This window comes from Mastigoproctus giganteus, chromosome 3, assembly GCF_048544385.1.
Source record: "Mastigoproctus giganteus isolate SK-2022 chromosome 3, ASM4854438v1, whole genome shotgun sequence".
Classification (NCBI taxonomy): Eukaryota; Metazoa; Arthropoda; class Arachnida; order Uropygi; family Thelyphonidae; genus Mastigoproctus; species Mastigoproctus giganteus.
In genome coordinates this window covers 111,853,706-111,870,004 of record NC_143577.1, presented here as the reverse complement: position 1 = coordinate 111,870,004, position 16,299 = coordinate 111,853,706, and the positions used below count along the sequence as shown (strand labels likewise).

The 16,299-nt window shown below is 38.4% G+C and overlaps 1 protein-coding gene across 1 annotated transcript in view; it reads right to left on the bottom strand.

Annotated features, from left to right (window-relative positions):
* Positions 1-16,299, bottom strand: part of LOC150088225 (uncharacterized) — a 691,583-nt gene that overhangs the window by 115,874 nt on the left and 559,410 nt on the right. The window contains exon 9 of the mRNA XM_090369395.1: positions 2,895-3,002. Within this exon, the coding sequence (XP_090225521.1) occupies positions 2,895-3,002 (108 nt within the window). The remainder of the gene's footprint in view (positions 1-2,894; positions 3,003-16,299) is intronic.

The window sequence follows — 16,299 nt, the reverse complement described above, 5'->3', positions numbered from 1 at the left end:
CATGGCCAAATATTTTGCTTGACATATGGTGTATTGCAGCTTTTACGTATACTGTCTCTTTGGCTGACGCCTCTAGGCGTTTTTCTTTTTATTTTATTTTATTTATTATTATTTTTTTTCTCTTCTTCTTCAGGGAAACTGCTACGATCACTTGGTGAGGGTGGTCTTCAACAATGGTTATTTCGCTGCTATGATGGTTAATCCACTTCCTTTGCCATGGTCAGTCCCATAATTATTCAGGTCAATTCCGATGGAATCCATATACACTGGGTTACACGCAGAGACTACACTGGTGAAGACCTGCCACCGAGTCCTTACCGTCTATCAGCGGGCGCAACGTTAGTGTTGAATGTAAGGAATGTAGCGGAATCTTCAGATAGCATAAGTTCCCGAAATCAGAGGATGATATGATGCCCGTGAAGTTTTACTGCTGTGAGCCACTTGTTTTTGATTGTCATCATCAATCGGGGAAGTTTCATCTATATAGCCTTATCAGTTGTACTAACTTGTGGCGGAAGGTGATGCTTGTACGTAATCCATTTGATCAACCCGAATTCTTCATTGGAGTTGGGACCGAAGAGACCCATATTTCGGCTCAATAAAGTATCATGGGATAAATTACTGTTTGATATAAGAAAAAAAAAGTATATTTCACTTTTTACATTCACAAGATTCTGCTTTGCACACCATTATGGTCGTCATTCGTTTTGTCAGCATGTCAACGTGATCATGGAAACTCAGTATCAACTCAAATATGATTCGAAGCTTTCTGTGTCCCTTGACGACTGGGATTTTTGCTCCGGGGATTGCTAGCTGAATCGTGGCTGATGTGGGGATGGATCATAACCTCGGTTTTAGCTGAATTCAAGCGGAGTCCCAGCCGCTCGCAATATTCTGTTCGTTCCTTTTCTACGTGGGATGGCAGTAAAGAACTTAACATCGTCTGAATGGAGCAGGATTTCTTGTCGCTTTTCAAAATGTGGTAAAAGTGTAGCTGTAAAAAACAGGATCCCACCCTGTGGGATCCTGTTTTTTAGGTTCCCCCGAATTGATGTTTCTAGTGCCAGCCGTTTTATCGATCGTAAAAATGAGTTTTCTGGGATAAAGAGTTCCCACCTTGTTTACTAAATCCAAAATGAGGCCGCCGTAGCCTAGTGGTCATGCGCGCGGGTGCATAAGTACACGTGCCTTGAGTGACCGGGGTTCAAGCCCGTTACTGCTGAATACAGTGCTGTTTCTTGTATTCTTGTGAACTCCTCTGACCGTTTGGTCGTCCCGGAGTATAAACAGAAAATTTAATAAATTTCAAGCTTCAAAGGTCTACTATAACATTAAAAAAAAATACTGTTATTTTAATAAAATACTCTAAGTACATACAAACGAATTAAAGGGGTGTAAATGCATATAATATAAGCCTCCTTCTTAAAATTGAATCAAAACAGAGATACGCCTATATTATTATTATTATTATCATCAGTTTATTTCTCTTAGGAGAACACCCGGTTACAGCTAGCCTAGTGGTCAGGCGCGCGGGTGCATAAGTACACGTGCCTTGAGTGACCGGGGTTCAAGCCCGTGACTGCTGAATATGGTGCTGTTTCTTGTATTCAGTCTATCTTGTGAACTCCTCTGACCGTTTGGTCGTCTCGGAGTATAAACAGAAAATTTATTTATTTTATTTACTGGCTAGAGGGTGAAAATACATATACAACTATGTTACAAAAATACATCTATGTTACAATTATGAAATACATAATATGTTTATGTTACCACTTTCTTATAATATTCTTTTGGAATAATTAAATGAAATCACGTGCCACCTCTGGAAAATGTTCCGAACATTGCATATCTGACATAGTACATTATATATTTAATAGGTACATAATACTTTGTCTTGATATTAATATAAAGTTATTTCGTTGTCTCACGATTAGGATGAGAGACCTGGGAAAGAAATAAACAGTTTAATGAAATCCAGCAGTTTTCGCGAAGACTAGGAGTTTAATAACGGCCCTAACACGGCTCGTCGTAACTGTAACGTTAGACAGTCTTGAGAATTTTACATGCATCATTCGCAAGAACCATAAATGTCATCAACACAATGAAGCGAGAGAGTGAAGATATATATCTCAGTTAACATTGTTTCGTAAATTTTGCTTATATCTGTTAGGGGTCGTACATCCCCTTAATATCATGATCTTCGCGTACTACTTCGAAAGCTCGAGTACTACTGCATATGCGAATACAGTGCAACAGGAATATAGATTAGACACCGGTGGGAGTGTTTAAAGGCCTCTTCAATCAAAGATATAGTTAGCTGATCTCAGGAGGAAGGAGAAGGGTTTTCAATATGCACAAATCAGTCTGTGAACAACTTCTACTGACACAGACAGTACAGTGGAGTAATATGGTTTAAGATGTTGATGTACTGTAAACCAACAATAAATTGACTAAAATTATCAAACAGATACACGGATATGGGAGTGGAGGGAAGCAACCATTCTCTTCCACCACTGGATGTTAGTATTTGTCATATGGCACTATTAATGCCTTCATTAAAAAAGAAAAACAAAAGGCTTAACTTTTCTTCCTCTCCAAGAACGCTGGAACATCTGAATCTGTCGCCGTTAAGAGGGCCGTGCAAACTTGGAAAGATAGGACCAGATGTAAAGTAACTGGGTATCAATACAGAAGAGGAACTCGGGTGATAAGTTCTTATAATATAGTCAAAACAAAAGATAGGAAGGATCCCTCTCCCCCCCCCCCAAAAAAAAACGAACTGTGCATCTCAGTTCCAGCATATCATTACACGTTCACCTTGCCAGATAGAAAACAAGAGAGATCTAATTAGTGACTAGTATGTACAGCAGATAAAACAGGTACTACGTACTTACCGGAGATAGCGGATCCCGATCATGCAGCCGCAAATGGTCACTTGGGAATAGATCTTGAATGCGGTCTAGGTCTGACTCCTCCTTTCCTAGTTCGTTTCGCTTCACCATCTGCATACAAACAAAACACATGGAGTTAGTTGTTTTGCCTTTGTGATCAGGCAGGAAATAGTTCTAACAATATGTGGCACTGTGCCAAATTAGCCTGCGAGCGACACCCCTTAAGTGTTGTGTCATTTGCGCGTAATACCGGACTTTCTTTGGCTGTACGCAATATTATGCATTTCGGAATGATACTTGCCTATCTGCGTTTCACACTTTGGAGTAAAAGTTATTTTCGGAACAAGGTACTATTATCTGAAAGTCCCACACCATGAAATTTTATCTAATTAAGAAATTTTTAACAGGTCCTATACATGGCACTACTTTTTTTTTTTTTAACAGCAATTTTTATTAACTTATACAAGAAATTGTTGTCGCATTCATATAGCGAGTCATTAAGATCTCAAAACTATTCCAGCATTTACACAAATACTCACACACTTTATCTATATTATTTATTCAACAAATTGAGATTTTACCCAAACTTTCCATGTCAGATTCTAAAACAACTCATTCTATACGTCTTTAATAGCCAAACCGAAAATGTGACACATCGTGTCTTCGAAGTTCTGATCTTTGTTCACTCATATGATACTATACTGGGAAGAGGGAGGTATAATTTTAAAAATTATGCGTAATCACTAAATATGCATTCTATTTAACGGTAATCGCTCTAGTTGTAAACTTCTTTAGCACACTCTGATGGTTATCCCAGAGTATAAATGTAAAATTTATTGAATATATATTTTTAATCAATTATTGATATTATTATTATTATTATTAGTTTTTTTTCACATAACCTTCTATTTCTTTTTTATGATTAGAAATAGGTGAAGTAGAATATACTATGCTTATCTTCTACTAAATAAAATTTAGGACTACAACCTGCACAGTTTTCAGCCCTAAATCAGATTTTATCAACACATAAAACATCCCTGCATTGATCTAACCTCTAGATCAGTGGTTTTCAATAGGGATGCCGCATCAACATTCCAGGGGTACCACGTAATTTGGGTTTAAGTTACTTAAGCTTTTTTTTTTTTTTTTATAAATGTAAGTATTTATTCCACTATAAAACGGTACATCCTTATAATTATATTATTATAATAACTATAATATAACTTTTTTTAAATATTATGTATATACAGAGAGAGAGAGAGAGAGAATCGGACCTTACAGGCAGAAAATTGAGTAGGGATGCCACAACATAAAATAAATTAATTAAGGGTGAAAACCATTGCTCTAGGTCATCACAGGGTTATCCCCAGTGAAATGTTATTATACAACAACATGACATTCTTCTTGAAAGAGTACTGAGGGAGGCCGCATGATCTTTAACGTGACGCAAATTTCGTCGGCCTAAGTTTCTCAAATGCTGCAAATTTCATAACGTACAGTTTATTTCTTATTCCACTTCACACGGAGATCGCATAAATTTATATCCATTAAACTTGGTGGAAGAGGATAGAATTTCGGTGGGTCGTATTGGTCCAATCCACCAATCCACCATTATTGGTCCAATCCACCAGAGAACAGGAACATTGAATATTACAGCAGTTGCAGAATGTGACATGAGTTGATGAATTATGTTACACAACCCAGTTATGCATGGCAGAACCTGGGTGTTTGTGGTGGGGGGGAGGATTATGCGCAAAGGACGTGCTCTTTGCATTAGTAGGAAAATGCTCCATACCACAACGCACAGTTAGTATGTAGGAATGGTTTGAGAAGAATAATGGAGTTAACCAATTGCATCCAGTCTAGGGGGTATCCAGATCTAAATCCAACTGAACACCTTTAGGATATTTTGAAACAAAGACTGAGGGCAACGGCAATAAGTCATAGGTCAAGCAGGGAATTAGCTGCAGCCTTACTGGAAGAGTGGAGCACGGTTTCAGTCTCCACATAGCAGAAAAGTCAGTGTTACACTTGAGAAGCAACCCCAAAATAACTTACTTGTGGGGGTTGAATGAAATAAATTACATGAAAAAAGTTATTTGGGGATTGAAATACGGGCAAACATGGTGTTCTCCATGTAATGCAAGCAGGCGGCATGGAAGGTCCATGGTGTCCTATCAGATGAATAGTCGAAGGTTCTCTTGTAGAGGCAGGGAGGTCATAATCTCACAGCACGCGGAATACTAATGAATAATAATGTTGAAACAGTCCACATAATGAACACACATTATGCTGTGTTCAAGTGTGGAGGTCACACCTGAAAAAAAAAAAAAAAAAAAAGGACAATAATGCTGGTGAGATTGGCTAAAGGATGCCCATAAGAGAAACGACTTCGAATGTGAGCCACAGACTTTTTCAAATAGACAGCGCCTTAGAGGAGACCTCAGGTCTACAATACTCTGAGCGAAAAAAGTAAAATGAATGAGTGCGAAATTTTTACCGGAACTAGGGACTATAAATTTAAATTTCGGGGAAAGAGGTTTAGATGGATTACAGAAAGTTTTCTTTTATCCCGCAAGTTGCTGATTACTGGGATAACTCTAGTTGACTCTATGCGCCGATAGCTTGAGAAAATTCAAAGATCAGCTGGATAGATACCTACATGAGAAAGGAATTGTACTGTATATATGTATTTTATTTGATTTTACTTATTATTTATTTATTATTATTATTATTATTTTATTTTTTTTTTTTGTACAGCAAAAGCTTGGAGCTTCCTTGCACTATTATGACTAATATTAATACCCAAAAATTGTAAAAGTTCTTGTCCTCCAAGAAGGTTATTAATGTCATTAAAACCCATATAGGGTCAGACGCTCCAATACATTTTGGAAGACAGGTATTTCTGAAATAAAGGTACAAAAAAAAAAAAAAAACCGCGGAAAATATAACTGTTAAGGACAGAAATAAGGATAAAAACAAACATTATTGGTAGAGCCACTAATGAACACTCTAGGCTGATTTATCACTCGCCAAATCATTGGGAAAGTTCCAGGTTTGAAACCCATGGAACTGATGGTCTTTAAGACAGAAAACAGGTTTAAAAAATATTATGCTTCTTAATCTGAGATGATCTTGCCCTAATCTAAAACATCCTCAGCACTACTTCACATATAGTTCTAAAAATATATTTATTTATGGTGTCAGGAATCATCACATATATTTCTTAAAAAAAAAACGATACGTATATTTTTTTTAAAAAGGAAGCATGTAGTAAATTATAACTGAGAAGGCTGCTAAAAGAAAAAAACGATACCTGAGATTGAGATTCTCTACTTCCTCTTATTTATTCGCTTATTTTTTGTTGAACAGATGGGAAAAAGAACAACTTAGGTGCAACGATCTCTTAACAACGCCATACAAGGTGTCGAGATTACTGACACCTTTTCTGGCGTTTATCTGGATACCTTGGCCCGCTTATCAAAATGTTTCTGATAATAGAGATAATGACGTACTGTTCTCTACGCTTCAAGCGGCATTCAACGAAAAATAAATAAATAAATAATGATAAAAACCATTAATTTCAAAAGAGTGGTAACTTGCTATTCTTTTTTTTAAATATTTTTTCTTATTATTATTTTCGTGAACAAGTCAGTCCACATCATGAACAAGTCCATTCACATGCATTCATCATAAAAATTTCGGAATATCCAAAGTATCTGAAGAAACTTATTCGCAGCCGAATGCGCTGGAGATGTAGTCGAATTTGAAGAATAGTAGACTAGCGACTGTAGCACTATACAAGACGGCAAAAACGACATTGTAGAACCTGTATCAAGAAATTCTTTTACGGTTTGTGTGGGCATGACCCAATGCGTTCCAAGCCTATATACCAATCATCAACAAACTTTGACATGTTACGGAAACAGTGAGAAATCTTTGAACAAATGTGGAAAGGTTAACTTCCAGACAATGTTGTTACATCCTTTTTGGAATCATGTTAGCATCGTACAGCTACGTTATACAACCACAATTTTATATACACCACCTTCAGGAAATTCATAATGAAGCAGCCAGCGCCCAAGTCCTCGCGGTAGCAAACGGTATAATCAATTTCAGCCCCAAACCAATGGGAAAGACCTAAGTGGGAAATTTGTGTCAGTAACGCGAGGAATTTTTATGGGTTTTTTTTCACAACGTAGCTGGGTTAATGGGTTTCAGCCGAGGGTAGCCCTTGTTTCTCCCGGAAACTCGTATTTTCGTCTGGCAAACAGGCAAATCACAAGAATATACGCAACTTACAGACGCAATATACTGATTCCTCATAGTCTTAGTTTAGCGCTTAACACACATTACATTATATTATGAAATTAGCACCCGACTGAAGCAAAGCTTCTTACTAATTAACCAGTCAGAATTCCCAATCTTTGTAGGGTTTTAAGAGCATCAACGACTAAGGTCATATTGCTACTGTATATTGTCTGTAAATTTCATGTGTTCTGTGGTCGATTTTCTGTTTCCTGAGTGGAGATGAGACGACTTGCTAACTTTCTTCAACAGACCTGGCAACAACGATGGACAGCCACAGATAAAGCGGCCATAACCAAAAAATTCGTTCCAGAAATCCGGATAACCTACCCAATGTCACCAACCTGGTACTCCCTTGGTCTCCTGACAACCTATCTGCTGACTGGACATGGCACCATCAGAGGAAAACTTATCGCCCTGGGCCGCTCAGCGACAACCCGTTCAGTTCCTGTGGCATGCTCACTGACTCCTGGGTTGTCTTCTCTATTGGCCCCATACGTCTGTCTTTTCCCCCGGTCTTCAGTCTCCTCCCCCCCTCTACCTATATTTACTACTAGCGTCAAACACATGTCAAAATTTATCGAGCCCAACACCCAAAGTTTTAATCTTTATATTCCTTTTGGCCAAACCCAATCCTAGTGTGTGTGTGTGTGTGTGTGTGTGTGTGTGTGTGTGTTTTTAGGTCTTAGCCACTGAAATCTCAGGAAGCTATGTGGCAGGACCTGCCAGAGTAAATATCTAATACTGGTGTATCTGACCTGCTTCCCAGGGGCATAGTGTGGAAAACAGTAGGCCCCACTAGTGGCCAACGGCTAAAAGGTCAGATGAACAATGGTACACAACACTCTACAATATCCATACACTTTTAAATCTCTGGCCTCTACAGTGTTCTGTATCACACGACAATGTATGCTACGCGGAGAAACCCTGGTGCCGTTAGACACTAAACACACTATACTTATCTGTCAGCATACAGGAGGTTGTTGTTGTTATTAGGAGCATTAGCAACTAAGGCCATATTGCTCCGGGATATGCGGTGGTCATTCCCTGAAATTTCTGCATCCTCCGTATTTGGTGGTGACGGGCTCGAACCCCGGTCTAATCAAGAAGCGTGTGCTACGCACTGCTGCTCCTTCCCACCTGGCTACGGAGGCACCTAAGCATACAGGAGACGTCTAGCTCTGTTGACCATCATGTTCACTGTGAGATTGGGCCCATCATATGAGGTAAGAGGTTTCAAGTCAGTACCAATTAAAGTAAGAATTCAACCACAATGAATTTTCATTCATTGTGGTTGAATTCCTTTTTTAAACAATCAACCTAGTAACTTTTACCATCCGAATTTGCCAAAAAAAAAACCACTTTAAAATAAAGCGTGACATTGCCGAGTGGTCAAGGCGAGAGTGCAGTTGCACACGCTCTTTGAGTGAGCCGTGGCTCCAGCTCGTGTGACTGCTAAATACTTAACGATTGATTTATTGTGATTCATTGCGAATTCCTCTGACCTGGTGGCCGTACCGCAGTATAAACAAAACAAGAACATTTCAAACAAACATATTTATGTTGTTATTGTAAAAAATTGATCTGAGATAAAAGAAATACAGATGGCGTATTAATGGACACCTGATAGTTGACAAAATAATATTTGATTCAGAAAAGAAAGGCTCATAATTAAAAATCGTTTCGAATCCAGTTTAACTGAACGTTTAGATTAGTGAAGGCAACTGAGGTCATGCCACATCAGATTGTTTCATTCATTGTGTTGTATTTGTGTGGTTGGGTTGCTTATATGTGCGAAGAAACTAAAGAAGCAAGGCAGCAATATATCAATTCTGCACGTCGCATGCATTCTGTGGCCGGTTAGACCGATAAAAGAAACTCTGGTTTCTGGAAGAAGTCTATTGCAACGGTCACCCGAGGTGTGAGGGGGAAAAAACTCAGAAAGTTCCTTCCGCTCAGAATCAGTTAACCTCAAGCCCTTTGGTGTGAAGTCCTAGATAGTATGAGATGCAGCAGGAACGCTATAGCCAGTTCTTTTTCCACGACGGCTATCTTATTTGAAAATAGTAGTGGAGAAGGAGGAACTGACAAAAATTCCTGCTGCCTGCTCCAAATAAATAGTCAAAAGTGTTCCACGACAGTTTGATGCTGTCATTGTGGTCAAAGGTGAGCTTTTCCACACCCTTATGAATTTGTTCATTAAAACTCGCGTTTTCCACACGTTAGTGATGTCTGAATACTTTGGGTTGGGTATTATAGTAGGTATATAGGTATTATACTTATAGGCTTCCTGAGTGGTCAGGGCGGGAGTGGAATGGTACGCTCTTTGAGTAGACCGGGGTGCAAACCCCTGACTGCTAAATACGGTCGATCTGCCAACCCGCACTGGACCAGCGTGGCAGATTATGGTCCATTCCCTCCTATGGTCCATTGTCGAGGAGGCCTCTATCATGCAGTGGATTGACAATGGCTGCAGATTTATTTTATTTATTTATTGTATACTTAATCTAGCTGATGAAGCAGATAATCCAACTACAAGATAAATGTACCTGTATAATATACATGTTGATAATTTAATTCGCGGAATGGGACTTCGTTTATTTTAATCTTCGTCGGTGAGGTCTGCCGTGTCCTCTCCTTTTCGAAGGGGGTCTTCATCGATGAACCCACTTGTAGAAGCACTCCCGGAAGCTATTCTTGATAAGTCTTTGAGAGTGGCCGTTGTGGCCACAGATTCTCGAACTTTAATGCGCCTGTACCACTTGAAAATTGTAGTTTTTTCAAACATTCGCACAAGCCGAACAACAGAGCGAATAACAAAACGTTGCACGGTCGTCAGATCTTCCACTGGAGCAGGACACGGTTCACACCACCAACAACATGTAACTAATTTGCATCTACCAGACATCAACGCTTGCCACTGTATCAGCATATTCTTGGACATATGCTCTCTACCAGTAGTTCACAAAAATTGAGCGGTTGTAAGGTAGCACTGCCATTCTGCTAATTCAGTGATTAGCCTGTGTATGTTTGCAGTATCTGTTCATTACCAAATTTTGTTTCGCTCCTATAGAGTAAAAAAGCTATACAGAATCAGCGAATAATTACATTGTACTTGAATCTCTCAGAGCTAAGAAAGGGAGTTATTAATGGACTGTTTTCTTGAAACTTATCCTTCACTAGCTCCGCTAACTAAATAGGCAGAGATCATTCACAGGAAAACAGCAATTTTCCGAATGCTGCCAACGTACGTAAATAATTGAATTAAAAATAAATGAAAGGAGGTTATCTTTGGAGAATAAAGATCACCGGTGACCTTTATTCTAGGCTATCACTTGACGATAAGAGTCGCAAGCTGATGTGTTTGTTTTCCATTTGAAAATAAAGAATGCTCCACACATGACTAATCAAAAGGGAATACACCGTTGAAAGAACATTATAATGCTGAGTACGGCCACTTGAGAAGTGAAATTCAGATTTCTGCGTGACGCATGTGCAGGACATCAGGTTGGTTCACAACAGTTTTCGAAATAATTATCTGGCCTTACAGCAAGCTTGCTATAATTACAGTTTTCAGACTGATTAGATAAGTATTTAGACATCCAACAACTAGAATAATTTTCTAGCCGTCTTTAAACTGAAAGGGTTCTTTGTAAAATGAATAGTGCAGGATATACATTAATCAGTTTTTTTTTCACCAAAGCAACTAAATCAATGAGGCATCAGCTCTATGGTTATATGGCTCTTTTTTTTTTCATTTTTTTTTTTTTTTTTTTGATGAAAAATCGTGGAACACTCGCCCAAGACCATTTAATCGACCATGATGCGAAAAAGCATACAGACATCTCTCTCATTGAGCAAACAGATGTTTTTATGTTTATATGCATTTTAAATATCATCCGATAAGCTTACCAGTTACAGTCTACACGTATATTGCCACACCTTAGGCAAGAGCTTTTTACAATGAGTAATCTAATGCTCACTTGCATCACATATATCATTAGTTTGGGTAAATTCTATAATTCTAATATAATTTAAAATAATTCAAAGGTCATTGTCAGTGGGGAGTGACACGATTTTCAGATTTCTCAACAAATCAAATAATTTTAAGCAAAAAGTGGGTTTTGTATAATACAGAATACAAATCAAACAGCAAATTACTCTGTACGTTACAGGAGTAATATTACTAGAACTTATGAAAAAAGGAAACACTAAACCATGTTTCAAATACAGCAAATTCCTGCTTTTTTTTTTTTTTCTTCTTCTTTTTTTTTAAGGCTGAACTTGGTAAGGTATGATTCCGCTCCTATGTACTAAACTAACCTAAAAATAAAATGAAATAAACTGAAATAAAATAAGGAAGGCAACACTCAACCCCCAGCAGCGCGAACGCACGAACCCGGGCCAAGCTAGCCACGCCCACACACACCAGAGAGTGGGAATCACATTTTGTAAATAGATAAAAAATTATTTGAAATGGGAATCTACAACCGTATTAGCATTTGCGAACTCCAAAAAACGATCGTATTTCAATCACTGACTGCTATCCAGCAAAGTGACAACGAATATCCCTTTTTTATGTCCAGAACCAGATAGTAAATAACAAATAGAACTCAAACTTTAAGTAAAAAGTCTGTCATGTCTACTGCCCTCTATTGGTTAAATAAACAAACATAACAGACCAAAATGCAAATTAGACATCGACAGGTCTAAATCTGCATCTTTGCATTTGTCTAAATTGCTTAAATTTGCATATTTGCATTTGTCTAATTTGTTTAAATTCGCATATTTGCATTTGGTTTAAATCTGTCCATTGAATTGATATTCGATGATATTCATTGTCAGTGAAGAATATCACCGAAAATGTATGTATGTGTGGTGTACATTCTAGGACAGCTGTGAGACAGGTATCAACTTCCCCAATATTGACGGTTGCAAACGATACTCAGTAGTCAAGCATGCGAACGTTAACAAAGCTGAAAGCTTATTCTGGACAGTCGCAACATTTCTATATGCCCGTTAATCATGAGCAACTTCACTACCGAAATCTACTGCAAGCTTGATTTCAAAGATGCTGAAATCGCTTAGTCCCATACTGCTAACAAAACGATTGCAACACTCAATACACTGGGTTGGGAGATCCTGAACGATCCTGAACTATCCCTCCTCCACCCTTTAAGTCCAAATGTTTCCTTCTGATTTTCACATCTTCGTACCGTTAATAGAAGCTTATAGGGAACAATTTCACACCAGTGATGTAGTGTAAATTTGTTTTCTTCAGCCGCTGCGAACCCCTATGGGCTAAACAAGGTTTTTTTCCTAACAATATTTACCTGTGAACATTCTTTTAACGTCACAGTGCTTTCGCCCAGGTAAAAAGTACGGTATTGGGAAATAAACGATTGTGGATTGGTAAAGACATTGTCATGCCTGAAAGTGAACAAGGCATGAGGAACTGATATGATTTATCCGTATTAGGGGAAGCATCAGGACAGACTTCGAAAGCTCTTAGCATCAGCATTAGTTGATGCGTATGATGCATTGGCGTATTGCCTTGAGTGACCGGGGTTCAAGCCCGTGACTACTGAATACGGTGCTGTTTCTTGTATTCTGTCTATCTTGTGAACTCCTCTGACCGTTTGGTCGTCCCGGAGTATAAACAGAAAAATTTATTTAATTTTTTATTATACTCATAGTTGCTAATGTGCCAATTAAATCCAAACTAAAGCAAGCTTATAGAGCATCAGCCAAAAAAAAAAAAAAAACCCCTTCCCATTTCACCCATCCGGTCAATCCAAATGTTTGTCTAGTTCAGCTTTAAATTTATTTAAGCTATCAACTTCCACAACAGCAGACGGAAGTCTGGCAATCAACTACCCACTGGCTAAAGGCAAACTTCCGCACATCTATTCTACAACTGTCTTTCCTCAATTTGAATCTATGGCCCCCCTCAGGTTCTTAATCTGAGCAAGCGGAAGTATTCCATCAGCATTGAGCCTGTTCAAACCATTCAAGGCCTTATACACCTCAATCAGATCACCTCGCAGGTGTTGCAACTTGCAGGACTTAAGACTCTCTTCGTAAGAGCACCCCTTTATTCCTCTCACCAACCTTGTTGCCTTTCTTTGTACTCGTTCTAGCAACTCCACATCCTTCCTAAAATGTGGCCTCCATCCGTGGACGCAGTACTCAAGGTGTGGCCTGACCACTACCTTATAAAAGGGGATAATCACCTTGTCTCTACTAGCAAAATTCCTATATATCATTGACAAAACTCCATGACCTACTCTGGCAGCGCGTCTGCATTGCTCAGAGAACTTCATATCTGACTGCACAATTACCCCAAGGTCTTTTTCATTCTCCACCTCCCTGAGTGTAGTACCACACAGTTGGCATGTTTCTCACACCAACCTTTGTATCATCTGCAAATTTGGACATTAAGCCTGATATACCTTCATCGATATCATTGAAAAATACACAAAACAACAATGGGCCCAACACGACTCCGCTAATAACATTAGTACACTTACAGCAGTGTCGATTTATTACCTCTCTCTGCCGTCTGCCATTCAACCATCCTTTTAGTTATCCATTGCAGCGACTTTCGCTTAATGCCATACCGCTCCAATTTGTAAAGCAGTCTTCCATGTGCAACAGTATCAAAAGCTTTCCTGAAATCCAAGTATATGATATCAAAATTATTTTTGGCATCCAGTTCCTTTGTGACCACATCGTAGTAACCAATCAAATTGGTTAGACAAGACTTCCCCTTAACAAACCCATGCTGTGTCTTCACTATTACTGCAGTCTTGTCTAGGTAATCGTGCATCACTTCTTTAACAAGCGACTCCATTATTTTACCCGAAACAGAAGTTAAACTAACAGGTCTATAATTATTTGTCATCCTTTGAACCTCTTTTGTGAATTGGGAATACATTTGCACATCTACAGTCCACGAGTACCACCCCTAAATCTAATGATGCTCTCATAATTATGGCTAAGGGTTTGCTAACTACCCTCGCTGCGTCCTTCAACATAACTGGGTAGATTCCATCTGCCCCAGGTACCTTTTTTATGTTTAACTTCAACAATTTTTCCTCCACTTTGCTCTCCGTTATTACAAAATCATTTAATTCCCTGTTAGAGTTTAGTAAACTTCTGCCCTCCGCTTCCTTACAGAATTCCTCATGTATGAATGTAGATGCAAAATACTCATTTAGTTTTTCAACTATCTGAGCAGGATCATCAACAGTCGAACCATCAACATCAAGTGGACCAATCTGTTTCATCCCCTTCCTTCTAGAGTTCACATAGGTAAAGAAGTCTTTGTTGTTTTTCTTTGCATCCTCAAAGATTTCTCTTAATCAGCCTTCCCTTGACTAACCTCTTTTGTGACTTGATTACAGACTAGCTTATATCTGCCATAGGCTTTTGTGTCACCTGATAATTTATATGCATCCCGTGCATTTTTCTTCTCTGCCACGAGCCTCATTAGTACATCTGACATTCATTTAGGTCTAAATCATTACCAGTATTTCTTAGTTGGTATGAAAAGCCTAGTAGCTTCCAAGATTAATTTCTTGAAGGCTTCCTATTTAGAATTCGCTATTTTAAACATCATCAGTTGATCCCACTGTACAGAATTCGAAAACTGTCTGAGACCACTGTAGTGGTCTCAGACAGTTCGTGGCTTATTACTTTGATACTGATAGGAATATAAATATGTGAACACTATCGTTGGAAGCATTTATTACAAAAATGATGAGGAAAAATTATGAAACTGTAGGATTCTTCCTATTTCTGACATTAGTAGATTAACAAATTTCAATTAGCAATGTCTGGTGCAACATTTACCGTCTATAGTTTATGTTAAAAGAGATTGGAATAAATAATATTATGAAGAGGACGAAAACATCATAAAAACTCACTGCCTTTTAATTTTAGAGTGAAAAATCAATTAAGATAACTTACACCATCTGTTACGGTAAAGGCTCCATGAATGGGGAAAATGGTATCCGCATCTAAAAAGCTTTCTTTTCTGTTGATCAATTCTTCGGCCTCTTCCAAACTGTAGGAGCATGACCTATGACTCCGAATGGCGGGCCCACACATGAAAACATCCACTGGAGCACACAGATCCGAAAGGTGGAAAATTTCTGAATCACTCGGAGAAGTTTTGCCATGCATGCTATCCTCGTGTATTATTCACGCGTTGCACTGGTCATGTCTATTAAACGTTCAGCTGTTGACTGGTTACAGTTATCTATTGTGCGTGAGGCTGACGTATCCCCATTAGTGTGTTGATAATGCACGTTTCGTTAGTTCAGGTGAATGAAAGACCCTGAAAATTCCTGAGTAGATAACGTCACACTGCATCAAACGAACATGTGATTGGCTATTGGCGAAAGAAAGCGCAAATAGTACTTTCTTCATAGCCCACGTGCAATCTGTTGGAATGACAGTTTCCGTTTGATGATAATCTAATTTTTACACCTACTTTGATCCAAATTAGTGGTTTCGTTTCTCCAGTGCACACCGTTAGGCACGACTCCATGAGTACTAGGCAGTAAATGGTTGATATACAGTACGGAAGTTTATATTTATCTTCCCCACCCTCCAAAAAATACCAATCATATTAGACAACATTTGTTCTGATTTTTCTATGCAGTCAACCTTCAATCCCGATTTATCTTGAGACTTTTTTTTTTATAAATTAAAATCTTTTCGAGAATCTGAGCACCTAACTTTATTTCTTAGGAGTCGGAATAAATATTTCACTGTCACAATGAAATATTTTTCCAGTATTAACTAGCATTAAGTCAGTATTAATTAAAATACTTTTTTCTAAACATTTCCCAAATACCTAATAACAATGAAGTGATAGTGTTTCTAAACCCTAAATTCTAATGAAAGCTAGATCTCGGCTTATATAGAACTAGCACTTGGATATTTCACTAATGACTGCAGTTTTGGGTACTGTATAGCCTAGTTGCCTCAGCGCTTATGTTAAACTAATCCAAGTCAACGCGGAGTTTTAATCCCATGAGACACTGAGCGAACGTCGTAATCACTTGGAGCTGAAATACAGTTAGGGCGATGG